Below are 17,784 nucleotides of genomic sequence, written 5' to 3'. Positions count from 1 at the left end.
TATAAAAGCAACAGATTCAACAATGAGAATGAGGAGCATAACCACCAGCTGAGTGTCCATTCACTCTAGTGTTATCTCTCTTTTTAGCTTTTAGCACTTGGTTGTTTGGCTGATAAATGCTGTTTATCAACCTGCTGTTCTTTTCTTATCCAGTACAGCGGCATAGTAATGAATTTATATTCCTTTGACAATATTTAACCTAAACAGTGAAACAGTCAGTTAATCCCAAGTGTGCCTTTTTGGCACACTTATGGAATAATGTCAAAAAAAATTTTCATACAGTTTGTTTTTAATTCTTTTACACTTTTTTCTATTTCATCAACTTGAGCTGTAAATAAAAATACCAAATACTCAATAATTGTCACATTTTTTAAAACCCTTTAAATGCCGTGTTTGTAATGTAAACAAACCATTTTTTTGGATGCAAAAAACACAAAAAAATATTTTTTTTCAATATACTACATAAAAAGTGGATCACATATTATTTGATTTTTGCAGCCTGGCATATGTCAATGATTAACAGCAGCATTGGTTAATTTGCATAATTATTTTTGGCCCTAGGTCAAATGTTCAAAAATACTAGCATCTGTCACCAAGCGTGCGTAAAATGCACACCTATAAATCAAACTATTAAATATTATATATTGATTTATTTTTCCTCCCCCTTGAACTGCCGCCTTATCGTGGTGGGGGAGTTTGAGTTTTTTGAGGAGATTGGCAGACCGGGGTGGTGGTTCCCCTTTTTAAGAAAGGGGACCAGAGGATGTGCTCCAACTATAGGGGGATCACACTCCTCAGCCTCCCGGGGAAAGTCTATTCCAGGGTACTGGAGAGGAGGATCCGACCGATAGTCGAACCTCGGATCCAGGAGGAACAGTGCGGTTTTCGTCCTGGTCGTGGAACGCTGGACCAGCTCTATACTCTCCATCGGGTGCTCGAGGGTTCATGGGAGTTTGCCCAACCAGTCCACATGTGTTTTGTGGATCTGGGGAAGGCGTTCGACCGTGTCCCTCGTGGTATCCTGTGGGGGGTGCTTCGGGAGTATGGGGTCCAGGGCCCTTTTCTAAGGGCAGTCCGGTCCTTGTATGACCCAAGCAGGAGCCTGGTTCGCATTAAGTAAGTCAGACCTGTTCCAGGTGCATGTTGGACTCCGGCAGGGCTGCCCTTTGTCACCGGTTCTGTTCATAATTTTTATGGACAGAATTTCTAGGCGCAGCCAAGGGCTGGAGGGGGTCCGGTTTGGGGACCACAGGATTTCATCTCTGCTTTTTGCAGATGATGTTGTCCTGTTGGCCTCATCGAACCTGGACCTTCAGCGTGCACTGGGGCGGTTTGCAGCCGAGTGTGAAGCGAGCGGGATGAGGATCAGCACCTCCAAATCCGAGGCCATGGTTCTCGACCGGAAAAAGGTAGTTCGCCCTCTCCGGGTCGGTGGGGAGTCTTCGCCCCAAGTGGAGGAGTTTAAGTATCTCGGGGTCTTGTTCACGAGTGAGGGAAGGATGGAGCGTGAGATTGACAGATGGATCGGTGCAGCGTCTGCAGTGATGCAGTCGCTGCACTGGTCGGTTGTGGTAAAGAAGGAGCTGAGCCGAGAGGCGAAGCTCTTGATTTACCGGTCAATCTACGTTCCTACCCTCACCTATGGTCATGAGCTTTGGGTCAGGACCGAAAGGACAAGATCCTGGATACAAGCGGTTGAAATGAGTTTCCTCCGTCGGGTGGCTGGGCGCACCCTTAAGGATAGGGTGAGGAGCTCAGTCACCAGGGAGGAGCTCGGAGTAGAGCCGCTGCTCCTCCGCGTTGAGAGGGGCCAGCTGAGGTGGCTCGGGCATCTGTTTCGGATGCCTCCTGGACGCCTCCCTGGGGAGGTGTTCCGGGCATGTCCCACCGGGAGGAGACCTCGGGGAAGACCCAGGACACGTTGGAGAGACTATGTCTCTCGGCTTGCCTGGGAACGCCTCGGGGTCTCCCCGGAAGAGTTGGAAGAAGTGTTTTATTTTTGTAAATCAAGGTCAGCCCTAATCATACATAGCAAATGGAAGAAATAGTGCATTTTAGGCACACTTGGGAGACAGATGCTAGTCTGGTAATTTTCTTTTGTTTACAATTGGCAAATTTTAGTGGGGGTACAGAATTTAAAAGATCATGCAAAAATGAACAACTTTTGAATTCTAACCTTGTTTAAATTGTGAAAAATAATATTAAGTTTTTTAACACAAAGTGCAAAGTGTGCCTAAAAGGCGCACCTGGATACCGGAGGGTAATAAGTTAAATTTAAAGCCATGTATTAATTGTCATGTAAGTCTTCATTTGTAGAATACACTGCACGTTTGCAACATTTGTACTTGTTCCAATTGCAGAATTCAATAACCCAGTTTTGCAGACTTTTTGCAGCCTCTAAACTCTTAATTCCTCACCTTATCACTCGGTAATCCACATATAATGACATCACCCATTTATGCATCTGTCTATTTATATCTTGATTAGTGAATTTCTAAAAATGGCATCTAATTAGAATAATCATTCATCAAATAGTCCACCAAAATCCTATCAGAGATGTGAGGGACACAGCAAACAAATCGATGCAGGGGGAGGCACAGAGCATCATGGTGCTCAATTTATCAATGGAAGAAACAACAGCACGAAAGCAATTACTTCACCTCATTGCCCTGAAGCCCATTGTGTTGACACCATCAAGGACACATCGATAAATTATATGACATTTACCGATCCCAGACCAGTTATCATTTAAAATATTAAGGGAAAAAAAGACATTGAAGTACTATTATAAAAAAGAATAACCGGACATAAATCTTAATGTTATAATCCATGTAATATGGTTTTTGTTGGAAACTTAGAACTGGGAATATACTGCATCACAATAGTCCTGTATATGCTAATACAGTCTCTCCATGCATTAAGCACATTCTGATGAACCTCTATTTAGATGCAAATAGATGTTCGTCCACACTGTAGGGCATGATTGCAAAAAAAAAAAAAAAAAAGAAAAAGAAAAAAGTACTTGCATCAGCAGACACTCATGCATATAGATAAGACTGGAAGACTTACTCTGGACTTTCACTCTGCGGCTGCCCACCATTCGGAGATGTTTACGGAAATTTCTAAAAGACAGAAAAGAGGAGGATTGGAGATGAGGAAAAGAGAATGAAGGACATGCAGACACAGAAAAGACAGAAAAACAGACGGATGTTAATACTGAGTCCTATCCACAGCTGTTACATCAGTATGGTGTTTTTGGTTTAAAGGGTTTAAACTCACTTTTATTAGTCTTTGGTTCATTTATTTGCGTATTTGGACCCTAATAGTTAAAAAACTTTGAATTTGAGCCCTCCAGGGGCTGCAAAAGTATTTTTATATTCTTTCTGGGAAAAATTGAGTGGATTTTTGAACAGGTCCAAACGAACTAAGCACTCCCATGTTATTTAATGGGAGAAACAGCAGTGAACATGGTAAATCTGAAAATAAACCACACACAACTGTTGTGCCACTACTGTATGTACTGTTGTGTGTGTTATACTTTTGAGTAATGGGGTTGACCACTGAAAGGACTGACTTTATCACTTTCAAAACTGAAATTTTGGGGGAAAAGTTTGGTGTTAGCTTGGATAGGCTACTTACATGAGTGGTGCTAACTTTACAAGTTAATTCATTCTGCAATTGTGCTGTATTTATATGTATGTATTTATACTGTATTGTGAGGCAGTGGTCCCCAACCTTTTATGTACTACGGACCGGTTTCATGCATGAAAATTTTCCGCGGATTGGGTAGAGGTGCAGGGGTTCCAATAACAAAAACCTTTGTCAGTTCAGAGCATGTGATCTGAAACACTTCCACTGTATATCAGACAATTGTGATGGTTCTACATCACAGGTGTCAAACATGTGGCCCGGGGCCAAATCTGGCCCGCCAAAGGGTCCAGTCCAGCCTCTGGGATGAATCTGTGAAATGCAAAAATTACACTAAGATGTTAACAATCATTTTAGTTCAGGTTCCACATTCAGACCAATTCATTCTCAAGTGGGCGGGACCAGTAAAATACTATCATAATAACATATAAATAAGGACAACTCTAAATTTTTCTCTTTGTAAATGTAAATATTTTTATGTATTTGCACTAAAACAAAGCATAATTTTGCAAAAAACGTAAATAACCTGAACAAATATGAACAATCTGAAATGTCTTAAGAGAAGTAAGTACAATTTTAACAATATTCTGCCTGTTACTAAATGTTTTGTGTGTTTGTAGATCCACTGTGATCTGTAAGTTATAATGTACATGTGTAAATGATAAACTGAGGCAGAATATTGTTAAAATTACACTTATTTTTTTTCACTTTGTTCATGTTATTCACATTGTTTGAAAGGATACTTTGTAGATGTAAACCTTTTCATAATGTAAATTTAGTTTATTCGCTCTGAAACACAGAGAAAATTTTGGAGTTGACAATATTTTATATTATTATGTTATATTGTTATATATGATATATTATTTTACTGGTCCAGCCCACTTCAGATCAAATGTAGCTGAATGTGGCCCCTGAACTAAAATGAGTTTGACACCCTTGTTCTACAGTAGAATATCAACTCACCCTAATGCAGAATCAGTCGGAACCCTGGACTTGTTCCCCTGAAGCTAGATGGTCCCATCTGGGGCTAATGGGAGACACACACTCCAGGTGTGTTCTGTAGATCCAGTCTATTACTTAACTAACATAACTGTCATCGCAGAAAACCAGCCTCACAAAGATAAGAGGTTGGAAACGGAAGAAGGACTTTCAGGGCTTTTGTGGTGATACCAGCATATTCTGCTTTGACTTTAATCCAGAATGCACAGAGGTTTAAAGTTGTCTCAAACATGGATCGATGTGCCGGAGCAGTTTGGAGGGTTTCATGTTCATTAATTAGTTGGTCACCGCAAATTACACATCGTAGCTGTGGTGCTTGTGTGTCACCTGTTGTAAAGAACCTGTAACTTCGGCAGGAATCCTGATATTTCCTTCTAAATGCAGCTTTGTGTTTGCAGGCAGTCTGTGACCCTTCTGCAGCCTCATCGTTTCCTCGTTTCTTCCCGAAAAAGTTCTCCAGTGAATTTTGTTTTTGGTTCATTTCTTTAGCCTGTGTTACTACTGATTCATGAGCGGTTGTGAGGCGAGGCGGAAACAGTCGCTTTTCAAAATAAAATCTCCGCAAGACTAATGGAAAAAAATCCTTTAATATTCACCACATTTTTTTTTTCTTTGTGGCCCGGTACCAAATGGTCTGAGGACCGGGGGTTGGGGACCACTGTTGTAAGGACAGACAATTTACCATTTTTAAGTTTTCCTATTATAGGACTGTGGTACAAGCAGAAAACAGTGGTTAGCTGTGAATGCTGTGTGTCTGCCAGAGGACTTTTATATAAGATGCACTTTTTGTTTTTTAATATATAATTGCACTTTTATACATACAGTGGTATTTTAATACTGATGTGTTTCAGTGTGTGTGTGTTGTACTTATTGAATGTATTAATGAGTGAGAAGAACGTAGTATGAATGTTATTGTGTTTTCTTTTTATGTGGGGGGGGGGGGCATGTGCAATTTCGTTATATTTATTATGCAATGACAAATAAAGCTTCCATTCTATTCTATTCTATTCTATTCTATTCTATTCTATTCTATTCTATTCTAAGCTCTGCTCTGATAACACACACAATAGGCATTAACCAGCAGATAGCATAGTGGCTAACTTAGCATGCTAGCATTTGCACGGATGCTAAACTCATTAAAAACTCAACTTTCGCAAACTCAAACCTCAACAGAATTCTTATGAGTCAGATCTTACAAATGCCAAGTGACAGAAGTTTCTGCTCCTTGAGCTCATGAATAATAACTTTAATGAACTTTTCTTTATCAGACCTCAGCTCCACAGCAACTCTCCTCCTAATGATCACATAACCTCAGCTGACAAACTTAACCAAACACCACCAGGTTCAGCAAAACAACTAAAATAAAACCCACCGATAACAACATTTGTACTAACTTTACCTTATCATGAAAACTCCATAATTTGTGGTTATAGTGGTTAAATTTCAACAGTTGGACAAGTCAAGCTAGCTAACTATAGGGCTACAGCCGAAAATCTAACATAACAGTTGTAAAAGATATAAATGTATATAAACACTTACACATAACAAAGAAAACAGAATTTACAACATACATGTCTGCTAATACAGGAAATACACTGGATTTTTTGGAAAGATGACAATATCTTTTTAACTAGAATTGCTAGATCAGCTGCAATAGAAATGAATGTGTTCCGACGGCGTTACACTCAGTGTAGGAACTACCAGCCCCTCCAAAACCCAGATAAGTTCTTATATCTCACTGGAAAGTTACTCTTTGGGTGGTTATGTCTAATTTTAAGTGTGATGAGATATTTTGACTAGAAATGAGAAAAATACACTTGGTATGATTTAGATTTTTGCAGTGTGAGGCCTGTTGTACTGTTATTTATGTGAATGTAAGGTCTTGAATTAAAAGATGCCTCGAAAAATGTCTTAAAAAGTCTCCCTCAAGCCTGTGGATACTCTACAGTATGGGTACAGAGATTATAAAATGAGTTAACCTTGAACTATTTTACTGTCATGTATTTTGGCTCAGGCCTGGAACACACTGGTTAGATTAGATTAGATTAGATTAGATTAGGTTAGACTTTTTTGATCCGACAGTGGGGAAATTCAATGGTCAAGGCGGCAACAGAATAAAGTGCGAGAAAAAATGTGCATACATAAAGATAGTGGAAAAACAATATAAGAATAAGTACCTCACTTATGTACGGCCTTATCTTTGGACTTTCATCTAGGTTAAAGCAGACACATACAACTGCCTGTACTCTTCACTTGTCTTGGAATCTTAATTTATGATAAAATATTGATAGAACAGACATATTGGGAATCTCAGTGTAAAAAAACAAGCCTGGCAGAAGCAGGTAACACCTAACTCACTGTGTGAACCAACACGCAAGCAACACGCAAGCAGCAAGGCGAAGGTGAAGGTGAGGTAGGCGGAGTGTCCTTGGCGTCAGACTTTCAGATCAGTTAGAGCAAGGGTGTCAAACATGCGGCCCGGGGGCCAAATCCGGCCCACCAAAGTGTCCTGTCTGGCCCTTGGGATGAATTTATGAAATGCAAAAATAAGATATTAACAATCCTTTTAGTTCAGGTTCCAAATTTCAGACCAATTCAATCTCAAGTGGGCAGGATTCAGTAAAATACAATTATAATAACATAAAAATAATGACAACTCCAAATTTTTCTGTTTGTAAATGTACATATTTTCATGTTTTTCCACAGAAAAAAAAGTATAATTTTGCAAAAAAATGTGAATAACCTGAACAAATATGAATAACCTGAAATGTCTTAAGAGAAGTAAGTACAATTTTAACAAGATGTTTTGTGTATTTGTAGATCCACTGTGATCTGTAAGTTATAATGTACATGTGTAAATGATAAACTGAGGCAGAATATTGTTATAACTACACTTATTTTTTTCAGTTTGTTCATGTTATCCACATCTTTTGAAAGGATAGTTTGTAGATGTGCACCTTTTCATAATGTAAATTTACTTTTTTTGCTCTAAAACATAGAGAAAAGTTTGGCGTTGACATTAATTATGTATTATTATGCTATTATTTTACTGGTTCGGCCCACTGCAGATCAGAATTTGCCAAATGTGGCCCCTGAACTAAAATGAGTTTGACACCCCTGAGTTAGAGCAAGGGTGTCAAACATAGGACCAGCAGACCAAAACCGGCCCGCCAAAAGTTCCAATTCCAGGATGAATTTGCAACAATTAACTGAAGATATTAAGGGTGTCAAAGTGATTTTAGTTCCAAACTCCATTATCCACAATTTTAATAATATTACGCTAGTTACTAAATGTTTTGTGCATTTGTTATAACGTACATGTATAAATGATAAGTTTCAGCATAATTATTTCATTATTATTAGGCTACTATTTATAGGCTATTATGTTATTACTAGCTTAAATCTCCGTGGATAAATCCACTCCTCTAGTTGTGGGAACTTTTTGCTATGGGAACATTAATACACCAAGATATAAAAAATATCCAGAACTAGAAGCACTCGGAGAGCGCAGACCTCCACCAAGCAAGATCAGTGCCCCCCCCCATTATTTGTCTGTCTGTCTGTCTGTCCGTGTGCAAGATAACTCAAAAAGTTATGGACAGATTTGGATGAAAATGATTGGATGAGGATGATGAGGAAAAAATGATTAAATTTTGGTGGTGATCGGGGCGAAGGGGGGGGGGGCACTGATCTGCCTTGTCAGAGGTCTGCGCTCTCTTTTCTGGAAAAGCACTCGTAGAGCGCAGACCTCTGCCAAGGCAGATCAGTGGCCCTAGGGTTAGGGTTAGGGTTAACCCGAACCCTAACCCTAACGGATGTTGACATACATTACAACAAGTGAAGAAGAAGAAGAAACATGTCACAGTATGTGTGGACGCACCAGGAAACCCAATCATTTTTTAATTTAGTACGAGATAGAGGGGTAATATATAATAATAATGAATATATCTGTAAATCAACACCATATTTCCATTTGTCACCATGTTTATGGAATGACTTCTCGTGTCATCTCACAATAATAATAATAAACAAATCATTGCATTTGTGATTTAATGGAAAAACCGACATTACACACTTCTGTTTTTTCGACATTTAGTAAATATTAAGTTTTGCGCAAATGTCCAATGGAAAAGCGACTAATGGAGCAACTGTAACATACAGTAATTTCCTCCTGGAAGTATTTTGTATTCTGATTCATATTTTATCCAGTTATGATGCTCCGAACATTTCCTATTAAATTTGTAATTAGATCTACAAGACCTTTTTTTTTTTTTTTTTTTTTAACTTTTCTTCCTCCAGTACCATGAGGAAAACTGATCATATTGGAGCTTATCAACACTTTTTAATCCATAGTAGTGAGTGTTTGAAGCTCCTCAGAGGTGGAGACTGTCCAAATTTGCAAGTTTTGGAATCGTTCAAAGATCTGAAAACTATATTGTCTGTACTGGATCCAGAATCTGTGTCATTTCAGTCAATTCTCTCTGCCTTTCTCTCTGCTGGGCGCCGCCTGGTATTACTTCCACACAGTTCAGTCCCAGATCACAAACAAAAGTCTTTGTCCCTTATTAAAGTCATTGTGTGGTCCATGATTGGAGCCGCCTGGGAGAAAGAGTGGGAGCACGACAGAATAAGAACAGAAAATGAAAGGACAGGAAAGTGAATAGAAAAACAGCTCTAAGTGGTAGCAAAGTGGAAAATTTTGCAGAAGCTTTTTAATTATTCATCAGGGTTTGTCCTGAGTGGAAGCAAAGTGCAGTGGAACTGGGCCCGACGTGACAGATTTTGTCACTTATCTTTGATTTTGTAGTTTATCTGTAAAGCATGAAATTAGATCAGTTTACTTGTCACAGGGATATTCAACACAGAAAACTGTTACATAATGCTTTCTGTGGCTGTTCCCATTACCTTCAGCCTCAGTTTTATCTTCTGTAACATTTTGAAATCCTCAGATAAATGTGTTTTAAAAGTCATCTCCTTCATCACACAAATATGTGCCCATAGATAAACCTGTGACAAAACTAAACACTAGAATCTGTATGAAACATTTAGAACTTAAAGAAGTCCTATTTTGCTAAACCCACTTTTATTAGTCTTTGGTACATTTATTTGTGCATTTGGGTGCTTCTATGAAATTGGGTTCATTTTGGTACCTGGCACTTTGCTAGCTTTTTTAGACCCCCCCCAAAAAAGAGAAATGTACACATATTTCCCCTCAGGATGTACCTAATGATGGCCTCAGATAAATGAAAAAAAAAAAAATACTCTTGCTCTGAGCCATCCCAAAATTTATGAATTTTTAATCAAATATTGGGGCCAAAAATAGGACCAAAATTGGGACATGAAAAACTACTTAGGTGTCAATGCATTTGATCTGGAAAACATGGCTGTAACTGGTCTTATATACTACTATAAATAAAGTCACTGTGCTAAATTTGATGATCCTAGTGGTTTTTCTAATCCAGACGTGGGCTTTTCATGAATCTCAGTCTCATTCCAGGTTTTGTATGTAACCCACTGTGTCCACTTGCTGCCCAGTTAAACTCAAATAAATCACAAAAGATTTTGCAACAGCGGTCATTTTTGTCAAACACTCTGCCTTGTATAATTAGTTCAATTCTCAAAATGCACCTGTGAGAGAATAAAGAGATATTCAAAAATAGTAGCGGTGTAATTTCTCCTTCCGAGTCAGGCTATGAACTTTTCAGCCCTCCCTCGTGTGTTTCTGAATGACAATAATAAAGCTATAGTATTCTAGAAAAACGTCTCTGGCACTTTTTGTCCGAGTAGACTTACCAAATCCAAGATGGGCAGATTGTCTTGCAGATGTGCACACCAATCTAAATCTGGCAGAATTAGTTTTTGTCTAAACTGTAGACGTGTAAAATAACTTTTACACGTTTTTAGAATTTCTTGTTATATTGTTTACTATTCTCAATACATAATTAATTAATAAAATAATTATTAATAATTATTTCTATATCAGAAAACTTTTTGAAGATCATATGTGTCGTAAGTTGGAACGCAAGTTGTGACATAGTTTTGTGCATGTGGGTGACCAAGCTGGAACCGGTCTGGTACTGACCCTTCTCCATATCAACATTTTTATCCACATTAGTAATACCTCCTCTGTCGTCGCCATGTTTGTTATTGACTTGCTTCTTGTTTTTCTCAAAAACTTTACTCTTCTTTGTGGTATTTAGTCAGTACGTTAATTACGAATGACACCCTCTGGTGGATTACTTGAGAAATGCTCATTCTAACCAAGGTTATTATCATAAACGAAAATGAACGAAATGACTAAAACTAAAATTGAAGAAACATTTTCGTTAACTGACATAAATAAAAACTCAAATTAAAAGAAAAAAATGATAACTAACTGAAATAAGGAGGTAACGATATGAAAATTTCATATCACGGTTATTGTGACCAAAATTATCACGGTTATCATTATTATCGTGGTATTGTTGAAACTGTGCTCAAAATGTTCAAAAAGTACAATACACACACTGAAATAATTTAACCAAGTTGTATTTTGAAAAAAACAACAACAACAACAACAACAACAAAACAAACAAATAAAATAATTGGCACAATGCACTTTCTGTTGGTAGAAACATTCAAATATTAACCCTTAGTGGTCTGAGCCTATTTTGGCCATTTTTCAGTCCTTTTGATTTTGCCTTTATATACTATATAAACAAATGTTTACTATACCCATGGTTGGTATCTTTTCTTTTTCAGCACAACTTCATTTATATCAACTGCCTATTATTTTCACTTTAAGGCCAGAAGACACAAAAAAATACATAAATCTGATTTGAAAAATGTATATAATTTATTGCATAAATAACACAAAGATGCTTAATGTACCTTTTCAAAGACTTTAAAAGTGAATATTGGTTCCAAATATTAGGTATATAAAATTAAAATTGTAATAAATTAAAACTATACTCAAATAGCTGACATAAAAGCAGATCCTTATATAGGCGTTTTCTCTGGAAAAGTGCGGGAATCAAACACGGTTATCATGACAATTAGAATTTAAACGGTAATACTAACTGTTGGCAATTTTACCATGGTTTATCATTATACCGGTAATCGTTACATCCCTAAACTGAAACTGTATTGTGTGCTAACAAAACTAACTAAAACGTATGAAAATTATGTATAAATTCCTTTAGTTTTCGTCTTTGTCAATGTTGATATAGGATAGAACATGTGAAAATTTTGTCTAAGATCAGCGATATAAGAGGTATAGAAGTCAGGAGGACAACGGCGAAAGTATGGAAAGTTTGTTTCGTTTTCACGTAAATGGCGTTGTGTATGAATCACACCCCCACCTACCTTACCCCTTCCAACCTGCTATAGGGAATTTATACATCGTACTGTACATATGTTTGTGTCTGTGCTCAGTCAGAGCCGCCCTAACCTGATCCCCAAATAAAGTGTCCAGGGTAACCTCACTTATTTCTTTGAGTAGAATGGCGAGGAAGATAAAAATATATGAAAAAACTGAAACTAATACTAAAACTAAACTAAACTAAACTAAACTAAACTAAACTAAACTAAAACTAAGCATTCAGAAAAATGACAACTAATAAAAACTAGCAAACCTGCTCTACAAACTAATTAAAACTAACTGAATTAGAGAAAAAAAGTCAAAACTAAATAAAACTAAACTATAATTAAAAATCCAAAACTATTATAACCTTGATTCAACGCACTGAACACATCTAAGTATGAAGGCAGTGACCTTGACACTGTTTGAAATGGATGTACCTATTCATGTACACAAAGTGAGTATAAATGGGCCTGTAAATGAAACCTGGTGAGATCATATAATCTTAACTGAGAAAGTGTCAAAATGATGTGCACGCACCCTCCCACATGATTTTTTAAAAAAAGTCTCAAGCTATTTTCTATTCCGTGTTCCTGGTTCCAAAAAAACACCGTTGACATGTCAGAGCTGATTGCAGGAGTCGTGAATGCCGAGCCTAAAATAGCTGATGACTCAGAGGAGAGGGGGATCCATCAGTCATCCAGCGCTGCTTTTTGTCTGACAACAGCTTTAAGAATCACCAACACTCGCACACCAGGGCTCGCAGTCAGTCTCATATCAGTATGTGTGCATAAATGTGCAGCTGTACCACTAATACCTCCGGTAATACCTCGGCCGTGACCTTTCCGAGCGCTGTCCAGATAAACGAGCTCAGTGGACAGTATCTATTTACAGCATTGTATTCTGACGTTAGGAACACACACCGACACGCAGATCCAGACAATGAATGGCAAGTTTCAACCTTGGTGGATGTGAGGTCTATTACTAGATATTGATTGATTCCTCCGGTTTGAGTGCGAGCTACAGAGCTGAGCTATGGCCCCGTATTGATGAACGTCCCTTTTACACTTCAGTGTTTAGTGAGAAACACTGATTAAACCTGTCACCCCGAGCCTCCAGGATTCACGGCAGGCCACTGTTGTAAGGCCCGTGACGGTCACGTACGGTAACAGCGCTTTGAATCAGGACTGTGAGAGATGTTTTGTTTCTTGTGTGGAAGTGAAGTAAATCTTCAGCAATAGTGCGCAGCGGTGAATCCAGGAAACCCTGCAGGGTATAACGACGACTGCTTTTTGTGTGTTTTTATGGCTGCTGGAGATAAAATCTAGTTTCTCAAAGAGGATTGTGATGGCAGGATTGGATCTATTCTAGTGGCAGATTTTGTTTTTGGTTATAATTATTGAGGAAGGCTTTAAAAGCAGGTGTGAAATGTTTTATTCTCTTTGAAGTAAAGATAAGGGAGAGATGATTTATGTCCCATCCACAATCTGTTACTAAACAGATATCTTCTTCCTTTGGTTTTTAAAACTTCTGTTGACACAACCCCCAGTTTTAGAAAATACCTTGCAAAAATAACTGGTCCAAACACTCAGACAAACTACAGTTAGTAGTGTCCATCCCAGTGGCAGCTGCACGTCTTTCAGACAGGGGAAGCTCACTGTCGGCTTACATAAAAAAAAAAGTCAAGTTATTTAAACATAAATTCGTCCCTCTTTTCCTTTTTTCAGAAAATGGTCAGTGACTTTATTGTACCAACTAAACAAGAAAACATTGAAATTATGTTAAATTGAAAAAAGGGGAGCCCCTAGAGCGTCCAGGGGCGGGACAACATGGTGGCATTTATCCAATTACTGTCCAGTTTTAAGGCAATGAAAAAAACTGTTCCACTCAGTCCCATTGAAGTGCATGGACGCTGAGCGTCTACGGACAAATGCACTGAGCAGAGATCGAATGAGAAAACAGCGCAACGGGAATGTATGAGAAGTGAACAACATCGAGTCTGTTGATTTGTGATAAAGCTGATTCTGAACGAACTCGTCTGTGAGATGAACATGTTCTAACACATTTGTAGTCAATGAAATGTCAACACAACCGTACATATTTAACCATTTAATTTTGGTAATTTTAGTGGAAGCCGAGCTTCCCTTACAGTCTATGAGAAATCCCCTCTGGTCCAACCTGTGGACACTGCAGATAAGACTGGACATAGCAGATGCAGAGGCTTTAGTCTGTCATGAAGATGAATTCAGTTCTAAACTTAAGTTTCCTTAAGTGTTGGTTGTGGAAGTGTATTCTTTACATGCACACCTTTAATATCCCTCGGCCAAATATAGTGTAAGATTCAGTTCAGAATCAGAATCAGAGAGGCTTTATTGTCTGTCATGACAGAAAATCATCTCAGACGTCACTCATACAACAAACACAACACAGAAACACACAATTCCTAAAAATTTAGTGAGATAAAAGAATACTGAAATGTAAATAATTTATACAGAGTTCAAGTAAAACTTTGATATGTGCAACGTGGTAAAGTGCATGTGCTGGAGATCATTTATCAGCTATTGTTTGTTTAAAATATAAGTAGAAAGTTACTGCCCTATAATTAAGGTTAGATTGTCTCTGTGTTAAACTTATTAATACATATTTTTATTTGAGAGTTCTCAGATATTATAACTGCACAAGGCCATTTGACCTTGAAAAAGTAGGCCAACGTCACCTATTTTCAGTATTCTTCTGCTCCATGCCAAGATGCATCCACAGTATAAATGTGGTGCAGATATGTTAATGCATTCTTCAGATAATGTGATTATGACATTAAATGGACAGACAGACAGACAGACGGACAGACAGACGACAAAACGATTACAATACCCCTTCAGCCTGAAGTTGGCCGGGGGGTAAAAACTAACAGATTCAAGGGGAGTTTCTTTCCAGAGAGTATACAAAGGGGCTTCAAAAAGTTTGTGAAAAAAGAACGTAGCTTTGACATGGTTTAAACTGGTATTGACCTAGATAAATCTTCAGATGTTGAAAAACAAACATCATGAATTAAACCGTATTTTTCCAGCTATCTTCTTTCCATAAACTTTTGGAGGCCCCCTCGTATACCTCATGTATATTTGCACTTATCCTGGATTACATTATTGTCCTTTTATACTGCACAGTATCAGTGTTTGTTCTGTTTACTGTTTTGGTCTGTTTGGTCACTATTTGTAATTTTTGGTGAAAAATTCAAATTCTTTATTCTATACTTTTATTTACATATTAATTCTAGACAAATGGTTGAGCTTCTGGGATTCTTTCAGTCCCCAGGGGCACAAGTAAGGAATGGAGCATCTTTTCTGCACTTCCCTTTTGTTTAATATTTTATTCTGCTATTGTCCAATGGAATTTTATGTGTTTCTATGCCTTTGGAAAGCACTTTGAATTGCCTTGTGTAGGAATGGTGCTATACAAATAAATGTGCCGTGCCTTGCCTTGCCCAGAATACTTGAAAGCTAAAGTTAAACGGAAGTCACATTCCTTGTTTGTGTTCACAAACTTGGCCAATAAAGCTCAGTCCACTGCAGGTCATGCACCAGTTAAACAGAAACTGACTTAAAGAACTGGCTGAAACTTTAAAACATTACCAAGCCAATTTTACATGTCAGTTGCATGCCAGGATTCAAACCACCAACCCTTTGGTCATTGGATGGCCTGTTCTACCAACTGAGCCACAGCCACCCACCCTTGTCTGGAAAAAGAAATGTGGTACCTGCTGAACTGAAGAAAAGGGAGGGTACCAGATGGGTAATCTAGGATCAAATGTTCTCTAGTGAAAGCCCTGAGCGCAGATCTTTGAAATAAGACTAGGCAAGAGAGAAATCAGCAAAGATGTCTGATTTTACCCACACAGCAAAAATTGGAGAGTTGAATCAACTCCCACAGAGTTGATTTTAACTCTTTTTCAGAGTTTATATAGGTCCACACTTTACAGAGTTAAATTAACCTTTTCATTGGAGTTAATTATTTAACACTATGCCAGAGTTGCCTTTTTAACTCAGAAACCTGAGTTAACTTAACACTGACTGATTTAACTACCAACACTCACAAGAGTTCATAAATGGCAAATGGACTGAACTTATACAACACATTTTCTACGCCTTCATGGTGCCTAAAGCGCTTTACAATTACACACACACACACACACACACACACACACACACACACACACACACACACACACACACACACACACACACACACACACACACACACACACACACACACCACACACACACCAGCGGCCAGCAGGCAACTTTGACACGTGGATAGTTGGAGCCCAGATTTGAACTGCTGACCCTTTGGTCATTGGACGACTCGCTCTACCACCTGAGCCACAGCCACCCTTCATAATCTCACTGACCTGGGTTAAGTGAACCCATATGGATTTATTATTTACACTGTCAGAGTTTCTCCTTTAACTCAGAGTTAAATTAACACCATGAAAGTAACAAAAATGACACTCATTTTACTTAATTTTCACTCTGAAAGTAGTGTTAATTTTAATAATAAAAAAAGTGAATCCATTAAAAATGACTTAAAATTCAGTGTGAACAGGATGATTCAAAGAAAGCTGATGCATTTTTTTTTTTTAGAAAATGTATTTTTCCTCTTTTTTCTCTGACAGTGACAGTCTGATAGAAATTGCACAGGTTCACCCGGTTTGAAATGCAGGGGCCAGGCAAATTAACTATGGAGAGACACAAAACAACACTTCTCCTGAGTTAATTTCCATAGGCTTGTCTAACTCTTACCATTAACCCCAACTCCGAATGACATTTAACTCACAGTGAGTTAAAACTACACTTTGAGAGTGAAAATTGACTCTCAAATGTTTAACCCTGAAATTTCAACTCTCCAATTTTTGCTGTGCATTTTTCAGTGTCAAATGACCTTGACCATGTCTAAAATCATGTGACCTTGACCTGTACATGATTTGAGACCTTCATAAATGACAGTAGCATCCCCAAAACCTTTAATATGACATTTGCATGAGCAAATATGACAGAACTAACCGATAAATGCATGATTTTCCATTGGAAAATCGGTTTTCTGCACTCGGCAGATGAGCACCCTAAAGATGGTGGTAGGGGGAGGGTCTAAAACTTTACGGATTGGGTCGAAATTTTTTGGGGAGTTACTAATATATAACAGATTAACTGGTCAAATTAAGAGCTTGATCAGAAAAGAAATCCCAAAAATGAGACGCTCTCAGCAACGTAATAAAGTCCTGAACCGATAATGTAATAACTTTTGGCCAATAACATTATAACTTATTGACTGGTTATTACGTTATTGGCCTGGTTAAAAAAAAATCTTTGCAAATGTAATAACTGAGCCAATAATGTAATAAGTTATAACATTATTGGCCAAAAGCTATTACATTATTGGTTCAGGACTTTTATTATGTTATTGGCAAGATATCACGTTTTTGGCCTATTACATTTTAAAATGACAAATTTATTACATTATTGGTCATTATTACGTTACAGGTTGTTATTACATTATTGGCTTCTACAGTATAGCCTACAGGTGAGTTTCAGGGTCATATTATTAGGATCATTGCTTTGTTGAGTCAGGGGGAGGGGCTACAACGTGGGGGGTGGCAACCCAGTCTCATATCAAAATGTGAAATAGCTACGTTTATCCACAGTACAAAATGTATCAGTTTCACAATTAGGGCCTGAACATTGTAAGATGTTCACGTTTTTTTATCCCATTCTTTTCCACTGGCCAGCAGACGGGTCACGTGACCG

At 38.0% G+C, this 17,784-nt stretch overlaps 1 protein-coding gene across 1 annotated transcript in view; it reads right to left on the bottom strand.

Moving 5' to 3' along the window:
• The window catches only part of nsmfb (NMDA receptor synaptonuclear signaling and neuronal migration factor b), a 159,302-nt gene that overhangs the window by 61,123 nt on the left and 80,395 nt on the right, over positions 1-17,784 (bottom strand). The window contains exon 7 of the mRNA XM_030144610.1: positions 3,070-3,122. Coding sequence (XP_030000470.1) covers positions 3,070-3,122 — 53 coding nt within the window. The remainder of the gene's footprint in view (positions 1-3,069; positions 3,123-17,784) is intronic.

Source organism: Sphaeramia orbicularis, chromosome 9 (assembly GCF_902148855.1).
Source record: "Sphaeramia orbicularis chromosome 9, fSphaOr1.1, whole genome shotgun sequence".
Lineage (NCBI taxonomy): Eukaryota > Metazoa > Chordata > Actinopteri > Kurtiformes > Apogonidae > Sphaeramia > Sphaeramia orbicularis.
The sequence above is the reverse complement of the archived record's forward strand: the minus strand, read 5'-3'. Positions and strand labels throughout refer to the sequence as shown.